At 40.8% G+C, this 15,284-nt stretch overlaps 1 protein-coding gene across 1 annotated transcript in view; it reads left to right on the top strand.

Annotated features, from left to right (window-relative positions):
* The first annotated feature begins 1,503 nt into the window (after positions 1-1,503).
* The window catches only part of TMCC3 (transmembrane and coiled-coil domain family 3), a 45,944-nt gene continuing 32,163 nt past the window's right edge, over positions 1,504-15,284 (top strand). The window contains exon 1 of the mRNA XM_074168085.1: positions 1,504-1,695. Within this exon, the coding sequence (XP_074024186.1) occupies positions 1,618-1,695 (78 nt within the window). The 5' untranslated portion in view covers positions 1,504-1,617. The remainder of the gene's footprint in view (positions 1,696-15,284) is intronic.

Raw genomic sequence — 15,284 nt, forward strand, 5'->3', positions numbered from 1 at the left:
GGCCCTTGTGTCAGATAATTAACCTCCAATAGGAATGTTATCTCGGAACACAAGTTTCCAATAAAAATGTAAATGGTTTCGGGGAATACTTTTACAAAGCTGCATGCCCCCTCTAGGACAGATAGTTGTGTTGATTTATATATGTTTATATATGCACATGCCTTGGGACTGCTGCTGTCCCCAGCTAGAGAAGCAAAGCAGTGTGACTCATGCATGAGCATCATAACAACTGCACCTAAAAGGTGAAGTCCTGCTGCTGTTGCAAGGGAGTCAGTCCAAAGGAGCTCCAGATTTACTTTGTGTAACAAGGTAGAAGCGGTAACCCAACAATTCTACTTATTCCAGCAAAGAAAAACATACATCTCCAGTACAACTTAATGAGCGATAATAAAAATTGTATTCTTCTTATGCTTTTCGGTGGTTTCAAATGTGTTGGGGGTTACTGATTTAGGTGCATTCCTTAGCATAGGTATTCTGAAGATAAATGCAAAAAATCAGTCAGGAGCTCTGCTTAACTCTTAGGAATTTAAGTACATTGGTGTATGGATGCCCTGGAAAACATATTTTCCTTGGCTGTTCACAAGTGTAGTTTGAAACTCCCCCGTGCTAGGACACTGAAAGATTTCTCTCATATGTATAATGGACAGAAATGGGGACTGAATTGGTTGCTGTGCTCCACTGACCACTTTGGAAAATGCAGACCCTGATTATTCAGTTGGTTTCACAGAATTTTTACAATGTGTTTATTGCGAGAATCTCTGGGTACCGAGGGCTTTCCAGCGGCAGCACTCAGCCATATACTGGGTGCCTTATGCTACCGCAGTCAAAACCTTACAAGTGAGTCTGCCCCAAAGCAACAACATACTTAATGCTTCTGGTTTCTTCCTTTCTTTCCCCTTTGGATTTCTGAACCTTTAGGAGTTGCTATGTTTTGTGAGGTCTAGCTGTAGCCACAGGGTCTAGATTTCTTTTGGCAGAAGTCGAAGTGGTCGATTGAGTTCATCTGGACCGTAACTCACTCCAAGAGCTGGAGCTTTAGCGAAAAGCCTGAACCAAAGCAGCGGTTGTCCTCAGGAGGAGTGGGACCGTCACCCCTCTGTCTAGCCATACGTCTGGGAGACCATCCTTCCCTGGCTCCTGTTGCCCCTCAGAACCGGCAGCCTCAAAAAAAATAAAATAAATAAATAAAAAAAAAAAAAGAAAGCGATTTATGGCCCATTCCCTCAGGCTAAAGCCCTCTCCCATCCTCTTCTCCCTTCAGGCGTCATCCCTTTTTCGAAGGAGGGAGGGGAAACACCACAGCCCCGACCCTCTCACGACCCGACCCTCAGGCGCCGCGACGCCTGGCTGACGGGAACCGGGGAGTTGAGGGGGTTAATCCGGGTGTGGCGGCTGAGGAGAAGCGGAGCGGCTGCCGCCGCGGTGCGGGAGGGCCGGGCCCGCCCCTTCGGGCGTGCCCGGCCCTCCCGCACCGCGGCGGCAGCCCCGAGCCCCCTCAGAGCCGTGGCCGTTGGGCTGGCGGTTGGGCGGCCGTTGGCGGGACCCCCCTACCTGCGCGCGGGCTTTTGGCGGGCACCGCTGAGGAGAAGGAGGCGGAGGCGGCGGTGTGGCGGCAGAATGCCGGGCAGCGACACGGCGCTGGCCGTGGACAGAACGTACTCGGACCCAGAGCGGCACCGGCGCCGCAAGACGCGGGTAAGGAGTGTGAGGGCGCGGGAAGGGGTGTCGGGGCCACCCTTGGAAGGAGGAGGCCCGGGGAGGAAAGGGTGGTGGGCCGGGGTGCCGAGTTCTGAGAGGCAGCCGCCAACCTGCAGCGTGTTCCCCGAGAGGTCTCCGCGTTTGCTAGGTTGTCGATCTAAAGGGAAGGGTTTTCTTTTATCTGTGCTTTTTTTTTTTTTTTCATATTCCTACTCTTTGGCATAAGAAAACGAATGCGGTTGTTGGTATCACAGAAACTCATGTTCAAGATACGTCCACAACAGAAACTAGTTGGAAGTGAGAGTAACGGAGAACTTACTCACCAAAGTCAACAGTGCTGATGATTTAATGAAGTGACTCTGTCTAGATCACGCTGGTGGGTGTCTGGTTTTGGTCCTGTTTCTCAAGGTCTCTGTTTAATAAACTGTGGATCAGGTGATTGTTTCTAGCAGCAGAGGATCATTATGGTTCCTTTCCTGAAGTTACTTACAAGAGAGCTGTGGCAGGGATGGGGATCGACAGCAAAGGTGTGTGTGCGTGCTGGGGATAAAGTAACAATATACTTTATATATCCATGACATATGTCTTTATGGGGTAGTTTTTCTTACGGTCTGCTGGCAAGTTCATCTTTCTTTATCTTGCTATTTTGATGGTTTGTTCATACAATATATGATAATCATGTATAGGCAATGCTTGTGATCCTTTCATATATTTAGTATTCTTTGTGGTGAATGTCATGCTGGTGCTCTCCAGTTTATGCATAGATTCCAAATTCTTCCCTAAATGCTTAGTTCAAACAGGTGTAAAACAAATGGCTCTTTCTTACTGTGTAGGGCAGATAGACGCGAAGAAAAAGGTTGGTCTAGTTGACTTGAGATACCAGCAGAAATTCTGTTTTCTATGCCAAGATGAGATCGTGCATGTGTCAGTAAATGAGCTCTACAGTTTGAAGTGTAGAGATTAGCTATTTGTGAAGGAAGACTTTGGGGGGGGAGGAGAGGATTTTTGGGGAGGGGGTGTTTTGTTTTCCTGTACTGCATGATAGTTGTTCTTTCCATCCCTCCAGCCCATCAATTGACAGTGCTGGAAAGGAGATGGTGTGCTTCAGATTGTTGCTGCATAATAAAATGTTTTAAAAATAGGTAAAAAGGTGCACTGTGCCTTTGCTACTGGAGTCTACATTGATCTTCATACCGTAAGCCAGGAGCACATGCTAGTCATAACCCCGTTAAAAATTTTTTGGTTTTCTCTTTGCAAGTTGAACTAAGTAGTTTTTCTTAATTTTTCTTGCTGTAAGAATAATGTGCTACCTAGCTGATTGTGGCCATGGAAGAAAGTTGCATACCTTCAAGGATGATTTTTGGTATGTTTAGTTAAACCTGAAGCCTCTACTCTGTAGTCCAGCTGATCTGCTTAAAATTGGGGCTAACATTCAGTGTTGCATATAGAACTTGTATATTAAAAAAATAAATAAATCTCATGCTTAAGGCTTATGAAAGCATTGGGCTTTTGTCTGATTTTTGGTTTCTTTTCATCAGAATTAGCCTCTCCTTCCTTTCCTTGGACCATGAGAACTGAAAGTATAACTCTGTTACAAGCTTGTAGAGTTGTATGTAACTGCATTGCTCCAGGGTTTGGGCTTTACAAGTTGTGTCTGATATCACAGAACTTGTAATATAATTTCTAGAGGTGGTAGCAGCAGGTTGTATGTTCCAGATGATAGCAAGAGCTTGCATTAAATCCATTTGTGCCTATTCCAGACAAATAGTTTTTCCTGGGTAAATTGCCTGGGAAACTTCAACATTCCTCTTACCGCTTTAACCAGGGGGGTGGAAATGGTCAGTCACTGGAGCAGCAACAACTAGTGGTATTATGGAGGAAAGAAGCAAGAAAGCAGGATGCTGTTTTTCTTTTAGAGACTGAATGAAAAGCATCAGAGCAGCTGGAGTTAAAACTGCCATTCCCAAACATTCATGGAGAAAAGCAATGCAGAGCATGAACACGGCAATGTGGAGCTAATGGGAGGACACTCAGAGACCCTGAACAAAGCAGGGAGACTTGCTTGTGTGAATAAAGTCTTGAAGTTGGTTTTGTCAGCAAGATAGTGACAGTGTATAGTTAAGTAGGGTGAGATACATATAATAAAGTTTGGGGGCAAGAGAGCTGTCAAAGTAGTTGTTGGATCTCATAGCCTATATAATGTAGGCTACTGAGTCCAGTTTTTGGGTGGGCAAGTTTTTAAGGACTTCTCCAGCCCTGGAGGTTACTGCCTGTGGCTTTCAATCTTAGATAAGGATTTTTCTTAGGAGAAAGTGAAGCCTTCTCTGTGGACAGGCAAGAAGACTGTTCCAAAATTGCATCTCTATATATGATAGGAAGGTATCACCAAATTCAGGTTGCAGAAGTGCTGGAACAATTTACTGTGAATATAGCCTTTGGAGTTTGCAAACAGTAGAATCTGAGGGGAAAAGGATTTTAAAATTCCTCATGCAGCTAAAAAGCTCCTTCAGTGTAAGTCAACAGGTCTCTTCAATGCCTTCTTCTTTGAGGCCTGTTCAAGTATGAGAGATCTTGGGCTCTGCTAACAACTCTCCAATGAACCATATGTCGCATTTTGTGAAAAGTTCCCAGTGCCTGAAAGAGAGAAAACACTTTAATAAAGAACAGCTGAGTCATTCTTAACATGGGGGGAGTCATTGATGCCTAAGGAGGCCAAGTAGTTTGAGGGAGAAGCTGAATTCCTGTTCTCTTCCTTGGACGAGTCACAAGAGAGCCAAGCTATGCTGTGCATGGCAGCACAGAGTGGGATGTAAAACCACTATTGCTCATAGTGTAATGGTGTTGGTGCCTTACAGTTTTGGTATTGTTTGGTGGGTATAGATTTACAGTCATGTGGTTACCTTGATTCTGGTAAATCATCCATCCCCAGCTTTAAGAAGGGTACTTTAGAGGCTTTCCTGTCTCTCCTTGTCAACTGTATCTGGTCACTATAATCTGGATTACTGCAGCTTGCTCAGGTGGCACAGGTGGAATTGATGTGAGCAATACAGCTGTGCAAAACGCTTCCATTCACCTCTGCTAATACCGGTTGCTGCAGCTTCACTGTGCTTCACATCCTCTACGAGTTGATTCCTGCAACACTTCAAAAACTAATCCAAATCTTTCAGAATTGGGACCTATGCCATGAAGTAGGACAAGACTTGGGAACAAGGATTGCATTTTTAGCAGTCCTGCACCAAGTACTGTTTTTGCTGGAATGTAGTTTGCAGAACAGCTACAATGTCATGGTACTTTCTTAAGGGACTTGTTTTTGAAGTGAGTACTGTGGGAAATGTAGAGGTGCTCATATTCTGGCTACACAGTGCTTCTTAGCAATAAGTCCATGCAGAAGGCTATGCAATTGCAATAGTGACATCCCTGATGCTCAAACTAGCTTGGCTATGCTAACTTATGCCTCATTTTGCTTACAGAGCATTGTGTCAGGACTGCCTTTTAAGGCTCTATTAAAGCTGTGATCTCTGAATGCTCACCAGGTTGTCCTATTTAGATCTCAGAAACCCGTGTGCATGGGTTTTTTTTGCTGCTGATCAGGGCATTGCTCTTCACTCTTGATCTCTTACCCCTTACAGTGCAACATCCTCCACATTTCATCAGGATTACAAATTTATACGTATGACTGTAGGAAAAGAAATCCTTTTCTAGTACAACTAAAACATGTGAGTTCCTTTACTGCATCCCATCAGAAGACTATGCTGTGATACGTCCTGCTTTTAACAAGAACCAGATGCTTTGGAGAGAGATGTAGGAAGTCCTAATTATGTAATTTCTCACACATTGGAGCCTATTCAGAACTTTCTCTTATTAGTGGTAGACATATTTGAAATGGTCAGAATTCTTCCTTTATTTAAAAACAAAAAAAACCTTACCTGGGACAGATGTGGTGTATTTATTAACAAACAGAGAACCGTAATTTCAGTCATCTTGTGCTTTCAGCCTTAGTGAGAATAGCAGTAGAATCAGTGTTTTGTAGATGAACTGATTCTTACGTGATCACACACACACACCAAAAAGGTTTACGTTAAAAAAGAATACAAAAATCTGCTTGCTTTCTAGTGATGAAAAAATATTCTTGGGAACTTCTCTTCTCATTTTCCATGTCTCTTTTATGATCCCTCCCATTCATCTTGTCTATAAGCGAGGCAGTCTTTTTAATAATCTCTCCTCATATGGAAGTCTTCCTAAGCCTCTAATCACTTTCATCATCTGTCCTTGGATTCCCTTTATTTCTTAAAATCTTTAGTAGTTTAGAGGAAATAACCTAAAGGGACATAGAAGGCTTAAAAAAGTAAAAAAACCCAAAAACCCCCAAAAAACCCAAACCCAAACAAAACATCTAAACAAAAAAAAAAACCAAAACAAACAAACCAAACCAAAAACGAAAACCCCACCCAAGATAAAAAAACCACCCCACCCAGAGTTTTCAGAGAACTGGAGATTAAATCTCCCCATGTTCCTTTAAATGCAAAGATTGCTCTAGAAGAAATGCTTGTTCTGGGCTTTTGTGGCTTGTAACCAAACCTCCAGATATTTTGTGCTCGAAGAACTTATGCACACTTTTCCCACAGTTCCCTCATGTTTTGACATGAGAGGAAGATAATTTGATGAGACAGAGTATTGTTAAGACCTCGAAGCATTGGTGTTAAATCCATGGTGTATCTAGAAACGTGTGAAACCTGTCAAAGAGTAGGCTGCATGATGCAGGAGTATTGGGAATAAGAGAGGGAAACCACAATTGTAATGTGAATCCAGTAAGATGGATTAGCTGGTTAGAACTGAAGAAAAGTGCGGTTTGTTCATGTAAAACAGTAATCATCTTTTGATTATTTTGTCATTGTAGGACTGTTTGGAGAACTGTAATTTCTTAATTTTTTTGCTAGAAGGGAATGTTAGGAAGTTTACAAAGCTGGTATCTTTTTTTGGTAAACTTTTGAGTGTTGGGATTAAATACATCTAAAAGCTAAAGGTCAATATTAGGTGTAATTTGTTGTTGTCAAACAGAAAAGAAAGGGGGAAGTTACTGCTGTACAGCTTAGTATAGTATTGCTGTGCTCCCCTGATCCTGCAAGGAGAACCTCTTTGGTAGAGTTATAAGTCATAAAGGTTGTATTTTCACCCAATCCAGCTTCTCCCTTCCAACCCAAGAAGACAATTTTAAACAGTATGTAGACGTGGGAATGCATGTTCCTTTCAAGGTTTAAGCTAATTTTTAGGTTTGGAAGTTTTATACTTAGACCTTCCATAGTTCTTGGTCTCCTCCTGGAAAATTCATGTGTCTGAAGATTGTACAGTGTATCCTTTCCTTTGCTGTGCTTTTGATGCATCCTTATTGCAGTGGATGGTATTTCTTGCAGGACTGCAGCATTTATTATCATCTTTTTAAATGTTAGGTATATTAAAAAATAATGGTCACTGGGGGAAATCGCCAACCTTCTGGTGTGCTTTCTTTTTGAAGAACATCTAATTGTCCTTCTGTCAGGTTGCCAGTGGTGATGTAGGGGGATGCCAACAGCTCTAGATCCCTGGCTTGCTTATTGTCGTCATCTCCATAGGTGGGGCTTTAACTAGGCACCACCTGGCACAATGCCTGCATTGAGGATGAAGCCTTTAAGAGTTTGGCTAGATTTGATGTCTAACGTTGTCCAAGCTAAAAAGATTGCTGCTGTCCGTTGTCCAGTTTTAGCTGTTTTGGCACCATTAGCAAATGTGCAGCCTTTGTCATCACCCCCACAGTGAGTGTGGTTTTGGGAAAGACCTGTGTGGGAGATGAGTTTCTTGTGGAGCATAATTCTTGCTTTTCATTTATGTATCCAGATAGAGAAACTTTGCTAAAGAGCATTTGCACTATCATTAATGAGGGTTGCAAATATCTTTACTGTTGCAAGTTTTCTGCTGTTCTCTTAGTCTGAGAGTGGAGGTTTAATATGCAAAGAAAAAAAATAAACCTGCTGTTCTAAAGCCTTGACATATGGGACCTGGTGTGCAACTGGGATGCTTTGTATCTGTGCAGCTAACCTTTTTCAGACACTCAGCAAGTGGAACCCCTCTAAGGCAGTTTTTTGTGTATCTTTGTACATAACCTAAGCTTTTATTTAGGGACCAGATTGAGAGTGGAGAGAGGTCTCTACTGGCTGAGGTATAAAGAATATCTACAAATTGTGAGCTTTGATGCTGTTTTGTAGCTGAAACGAGGTGCTTTTTTTTTCCAGAAAAAAATCCAGAAAAGCTTAATAATATTGAGAACTGACTCATTTCATTATTGTTCTGTTTAGGTATTGCAACTGGATAAAATTCTATAGTGCAGAAGTTATGGAAACCACTGCTACTAATATTTTCTTAGCTACCTCTGTGTTGGACACTGAGACTATCATGTACTTTAATGGACCTTTGATATAAAATATTTGGCATCAATTCTAAATACTTCTCTGTTAACCTTTACTATAATATGCACCTTTTAATTGGTTTACTGATGTGTGTGCAGTTTAGTAATAGTTACCTTCCTGTGTAAACTTTTGTTTCAGTAGCTCTAGATGAAGAAGTTACATGCAGGTGCAAAGAGTTAAATGTGATCCAAGTAGTGCTGAATCCGTTGGAAACTTTTGATTGACATCAGTGGCCTATGGAACCAATTCAAGGTGAATTAGAACAGCCTTCTGGAAAATCATCTACGTATTAAATGTTCTTTACAGGATGGTAGATGCTACTTCCAGTTTGTATTATAGTCTCATCTAGCTTAAACCAGGATGGTGGAGGTGGGTGTTGATCTTTGTTTTTGTTTTGTAAATAAATGCTCTTGTAGTTGGTTTGGCTAAAAATGTATAGAAACCTATTTAAAGTTGGGAGGAAACGAGCAGCCAGTGTGTGTATATCTAAGGATTGCAACAGTTAAACACTCTGATTATCTATGTCATGTGTTTTTTGTTAAAGTTTAATAGGACTATGGCTTTCAAAAAGGCGACTCACATTTACAAGATACTACACCATTGGCTTCTCAAGCATTAAATAAGAATTTTTTTTTTTCTATTGACTTGCTAATCCTGTGTTTAAAGGAAGGCTTTTCAGTTGAAGCATTATGGTGAAAGTTGGTGCTTTAAAGGTAGAGAAGGCTGCAATGCTCTGGAGTCAGTTTATAAAAGCCTTGTGTAGAGTTGGTGGAAAATTAAGTCCTCCATTCTTAAGAAAAACCTGATGTTTCCTACCAGCACAAAAAAAAAAGCAAGTAACACAGATTACAGGAAATGTGAGGAGTCAGTGCTTTGGGGTCTGTAGATTACTAGTTTTTAAATCTAAGTGGGTTTTCTGGGCTACACTACAAGAATTACTGTGACAGGAAGAGAAGCCTTGTTAGGCTAAGTTGATGTAGCAAGTTTCTCTGGTTTCACAGCATTGACTCCTCCTTTTATTCCAAGTTATTCCAGTACATGTAATACAGAAATTACAATTAAGCTAGTGCTCTCTGTTCAAATGCAAAATGATGTAAATATGCAGAAAATGTGCTGCTTCATACCAGCATGTCTGTACAGGTGTGTGACGCCCAAAGATCAAACTGACAGATGAATTAGAACTGACTTTTAACATTTTTGTAATTCAGGGCAGTACAGCTTAGTAGCATACTGTACTGTAAGTGTGCGAAGGACTTCAGAAGATTCACTGCTTTGCCCTCACTTACTAGGAGATAAATTTAAATCAAATGAGAGGTGACTGTTTGACTCTAGTGGTCATTGACTGTTTTGGATTATAGTAGACAAGAAGCTTTGGTTGAAGGCTGCGAACAGCTGCAAGGAAAGATGGAAGCTTTGCAACCGAGTAGGATTAAACCCAGTACTAGTCTCAGAGACATTTAGTGTTAAAAAAACTAAATGAACAGATCTTGTGAAGTGAGAGTTGCCTAGATCAGGTGTGAGGAACTCTTCTTTCTTAAGGAGGGCCAAAGAAGACTTTTGACTGCGTACTTATTCATAGCTTCCCCTCCAATCTCTGCAGCATTGCAGGTTGTCACCTTCACCCTGCCAGCTTTCCCAAAGCTGCTCAGAGCTATCTTGTGTCAAGTCTGTTAACAGTACCCCTAGCATGGAGCTTCTTCACCCCCACTGTAGTCAGTGCTTACAGATTCTGAACCCCTCCCAGTAACAAGCTTTTTCACTCCATGTCCCAGGTCTGTGGGGGAATAGCAAGGGACTTCACATGCTCTGCCCACAATGGGCACTTTCTCTTTCACTTTTTTTTTTTTTTCTCCTAAGAGAACTGTCTAAATGTTGTAGACGCTGTGAGACACAATTTCTCACAGTGAATTTGAATTGTGAATTTTTATGTACTGTCAATCTGTGAATTTTTAATGTACTGGTCTGGAGCCTTTGAATCCACACTTAGGTATTTGTGCTGTGTGTGGACACTGGATTATCAGTGTCAACAGTGTCATACCAGTGTCAATATATTATAATTATTTTATTATTATAAAATAATAAACTACCATTATCTTACGTAAGTCTAGAAGAAACATGAGTTCAAACCTGAAAATTATAGTAACCAGGAAGGGACAGGAGAAATGCTTCTTGGTGTTGAGGGTAGGGCACATATTAAAAAAAGCAAAGGAAGAAAAGGTAAAAAAATATTGTTAGTGTGAGAGTGACTAATACAGTAAAAATGTTAAGCAAGAAATGTACATTCCCCCTATGATATGTCTTTTTGTTATGGCGTTTTGTTGAAGGAAAGCTTAGTTAAATGTCAACTTCTGGAACCTTTTCTTCTCATATCTGCCCCAATTCTACTGTTTATCAATAATGTTCTGATACATTGGGTTATGAAGAGGATGTATCCTTTGGATTCTCTTTAGTCTGGTAAAATAAACTTGACTGCACTTACTGAATTAGATATCTGGCTTTCTTATTTTTTCTTTGTACTTAAACCACTAAGAAGAATCTGTGATGTATGGAAGCAAGTGTGAAAAATTGGATTTGGCTAAAAATTTATGCCAGATGTCAGGTGTAATTTTCTTGTTTCCCTTCTTGACTCCACACAGATGACTTGAAAATAAAATGAAATGCTTCAGTACTTGGTATGACTCCAGTTACTGATGCATGTGCATAATATGGGGGTGTGTGGTTCTTACTATGTTAGGAATACTTGTTTTACTAGAAATTTTGGAATAACACAATTCTGTGTCATGGTTGCTCCTGGTGTTTGTTGCCAGATCAGCAAAGTATCTCTTCACACAGATTTCTGATTTATTTCTTCCCCCATCCCTCTTATATCCAGAAAAAGTGGTCATCTTTGTTCATTCCTCCTCCCCCCATATCTTAAGGAAGAAATCTGATTACATCTTCTCACATGTAACCAGTCCTTTTTTTGAGCAAATTACACAATTTCCGTTTTGATGAAGAAGGATGACAGCCTGCTCCTAAGACCAGAGTTAAAGGGATAGTCTTGGGAATCTCTTTTAAAGCCAGGTAGTAAATGGCAGCAGACTGGTTTGGTAGCTGCCAGGCTCCTGTTGTGCTAGAATGTGTCCGGAAGGTTGACAGTGAGTTTGCCATACTCTTATGTTGTTGTCCTGCTCAGCTTTTTGTGAAGGTCTCTACAGTAGAACCCTTTCTTCACATGTGAATTCATGCAGTGGCTGACACTCAGGCTCTTCCGATATACAGCACTGTCACAAGCAGGTGCTGCTGGCCTTGAGGAGGGCCTGTGATCTGTACAAGAATTATACTCCTTCTGTCCTGTGCAAGTGGATTGGATTTGGTAGACCTTTGTATCAGAGGGACAGGAAGGCTGGGGCATGAGAGGGAGTGAAAGTATTTCTTAACAAGAACTGAGGAAGATTTGAGAAAAGGAGTGAAGACAATGAGAAGATCTCTGACAACCAGTGAGAGTTTCTCCTCTGTTTGCCAGTAGGTCTATAAAGAAATTCTGAGGCGTTCTGTGTTGGCCCTTGCATTTTTTATTGCCATAAATTACTTAGGACCACATCCATATAGTTTGTCTTGGGAAGCACCAAGGAGCATTACTGCCTGTAAGAGCTAGATGCTTACTGCTATTGGTAAAGGAGGTCTGCAATTATCAGGTCATTCCGTTGTCTTTCCAGTGTTAACTCGTATGGTATTCTCTCTAGTGCACAAAGGGATTCTATTGAGCAAATCTTCTATTTCTGATATTTATGAAACTGTCTTCCTATGGATTCCTATCTGGGGGGCATCGATTAAATTTGGAAAAAAGAAGCACCTGGGATTTTTTTTGCAGTTTTTTTTGCTTCCAAGGAACTCTTTTCTTTTTACTAAGGAACATGGAAGCCTTGGATTACAGGTAAATGTTCAGGAGAGTAAGACATGACCTGACAAAGCTGAGACTGAAAGTGATCAAGTGGAATCTCTAGTGACATTCATAAAACTTGGTGTCAAGCTTTTGGTTGTGGTTCGTTGATGCCAGAAGCTATAATAGTCTTTCCGGTTTGGGAAGCTGGGCTTTGAGTGCAGTAGCTTAAAAATTGTTCTTTCACAAAATGTTTTGACTTATGTTACCACTTTTCATGCATGCTTTATGTGGGATTTCTCATTTACTAGTGAATATGTACATTACTCTGTAGCATATATGCAAACTGCTCTTTAATTTTGAAGATACACCCACTTGTGGTGTTTTGAAACAAATAGCCAAGCCCTTATTTCAGTTATTCTTGTTTGGACTTGAGAGAGTCAACTAGAATAATCTTGGTGTGCTCTGTGTCATTATGCAGTGTGGCAGTTAATGTCAGAGAAGGTTGAAGTTCAGTGATTTGTTTGAAGAGTAGCTGTGTTTTGAAATGAAGTCTAGAGCAGTGGTGACAATGTTAGCCTAAGGCTCTGGTGACATGAGTTTAGGCTACTGTGGCAGCTCTCGGCCCTTGTGTAACGATGGGAGTCATTTAACCTCTCTGAAGAGAACATGACTTTTCCCAATGTGCACAGGGGAGGGGATAAATGCTGTGAAGGATACATATTTCAGAATCATTAGCCATCTGGATGTACTTTAAAAAACAAACAAACAAAAAAACCAACCACCTGACTTTTTTGTGGAGATTCAAAAATATGCAGTGGATACGTGTTTCTGCTTTCCATAACAGACAGATTTTAAGAGTATCTGCCATAGGTGCTTCTCCCCTCCAGAATTGTCTAAGTCATGTGCAACTGTTTGAAATTGGGCATCTGCTCTCATAGTAGTTATGTAGGGCATCCTCTGCAGCTGAGAGGGGTACAGCTCTTACAGGTGACTGCTGATCTCTGTTGATTTAGTAGAAGCTTAAACTAAATCACATCTAGGTGAGCATCTGAAACTGGGTGAGACTCAATCCCCTCTAAATAGCTGTGTAGCAGTGGACATTGCAGGCACTGCAGAAAAGATACATTAAAAATGGTGCAATTTGTATTTTAGAACTAGATGTATGTATTGAATATCTAGGTGTCTGTGCCAAATCAACTTTACCCTTGACTTAGAGTTCCTTTTATTAGGCAGACAAGCAAAAGGCTTTTCTGGCTCTCCCTCTTGCACTGCGCATTCTTAATATTACCGAATCTTCATTTCAGTTATGCATAGCTACACAAAAACTTTTTATTTTTTTTAAATCTCTGTCTTTGCCAGCTTTGCCATTATGCATAGAAACCACTGGTCTATGGTTGATCAGAAATTTGGCGGTACAGGATGTTACCTTTCCTTTCCCCTGTTCTCTCTGTTTTGGCTCAATTGGGAATATTATAGAGTGCTCCTGCTGTGAGTACTGTACAGAAATGCATTATTTTTCTCTGTGTAGTTAAGCCAGAATTAAATTGTGGAAGGATTGCTGTTTGCTTTTTTTTTTTTTAAATAAATGAAGAAAGGTGAAAATAATACCAATGTGTGACTTGGAAAAAAGGAGAATAATCTTGAGTTTGCCTTATCGTTACTGCAAGACAGTAAAAAGATTGCTTCTGTAAATCTGTAGGGCTCTTTTTACTTCTGGTAATAGCATGTGCATCTGATAATGTTACGTTTGGCAGCATTTTGCACGTTGTTAGTGATGCATTGAATTGGAATTAGACTGGTGCTGACTTCCATGTGTTGTCTTGTGGAAGACCTGAGGCTGCAGGTAGATGAGACCACTACCAGGGCATTCCCATCAGCTGTGTCCTGCTCTTGGGTAAATCAGCAGCAACACTGGGTGATTTCAGAGGTACAGGATTAGGCACTCTGCAGATGCTGTTTGTAGTAATTTCATTAATGAAAACAGGGATTTAGGAACTTACAGCATGTCGGTAAGTAGTAAGAAAGAGACAAGCTTTTAGTGATAGAAGGTAGGAGCACGCAGCCACAGTGTAAAATATTTGTATTGTCTTATTATAGGCGTTGCTGATGGAAAAAAAAAATAAATAAATTTCTTTTGGCAAGGTAGACATCACAAGGTTCAGAAATTCAGAATTTGATTTGTAAAAAGCCCAAGGCAGAAATTTCTGTAGGAATTTTTAGAACATGGAATTGGAAAATGTGATTGAACTTGTTCTTGTTTCTTTGTGTATATATGGTACTACTTTGGGTTTGAAGTAAGCTATTTTTTCCAGTGCAATTTTCTTTTGGCTTAGGGAGTTCACCTTGGCGTTGCCTGACCTACAGCAAAAGATGTAACAATAGGACATATTAGACAGTTGTTTATTCCTCATGTGTCTGTCAGACCTCAGTCTACCTTAACCTTTTTGGCAGGTTCTGCCAATTAAAATGAATCTTCCCTAAGGAGGAGCAATCTAGTTTTCTAAGACTAGGATGTAAAGTTGTATAGTGTTTGAGTGTATACAGTGAGCCTTCACATCTTGGCAAGAAGTGCTGTGTGGTAAGTTTTCAATGTCACTCTTACATGTTGTTTATATGAGACTACTGAATGCCCAGACACAGGCAAGTATTAGTGCTGACATGTTCATTTTGTAAAGTAGGTATGGCTGAAAAAGGAACCCATATGGCACAGGAGGGTAGGCCAGGGGTAGAAGAGCAAAGAGGGCTGAAGTTTGAGGTGGAAAGGTTGTCTTGGAGCACTGCTGTTCTATTTAAAAAGCATGTCTAGAATTTGTACTCAATGGCTCCGTCAGAGGTCCAAACTTAGAGGGTGCCTGAGAAAACACGTAGCTTGACTTGCATAAATCCTGGTCTTCCAGAGACAGATAATACTGTGTCCTAATTTCTTTGAACGTTTTAGTCTTTATGATGATCTTCTAATTTCCTCCAGTCCAATCCTCAGAGTTAGAATGCATTAGTTCCCCTTGTAAGTGTTTCTTCAACATGAGCTGTCAGTGAATTCCCCAAACTGTAATGTCTTCTTTCTGGAATGTGCCCCATAATCTTCAGTATATAATTGCTTTTGCTATTCCTAAATGGACATTTTGAAGAGAATAGGGGGAAAGAGGGAGCTAGGGGAAAGAGGAAATTTCTCCCCTTTATCTACAGGCTCAAATCAGTGTCTGAGTTAAGGAAATTTGGATCTGATTGCTCAGACTCATCACTCCTCAATTGTAACTGTGTAGTTCATATTTGTGCCTGCC

Source organism: Numenius arquata, chromosome 2 (genome assembly GCF_964106895.1).
Source record: "Numenius arquata chromosome 2, bNumArq3.hap1.1, whole genome shotgun sequence".
NCBI classification, from domain to species: Eukaryota; Metazoa; Chordata; class Aves; order Charadriiformes; family Scolopacidae; genus Numenius; species Numenius arquata.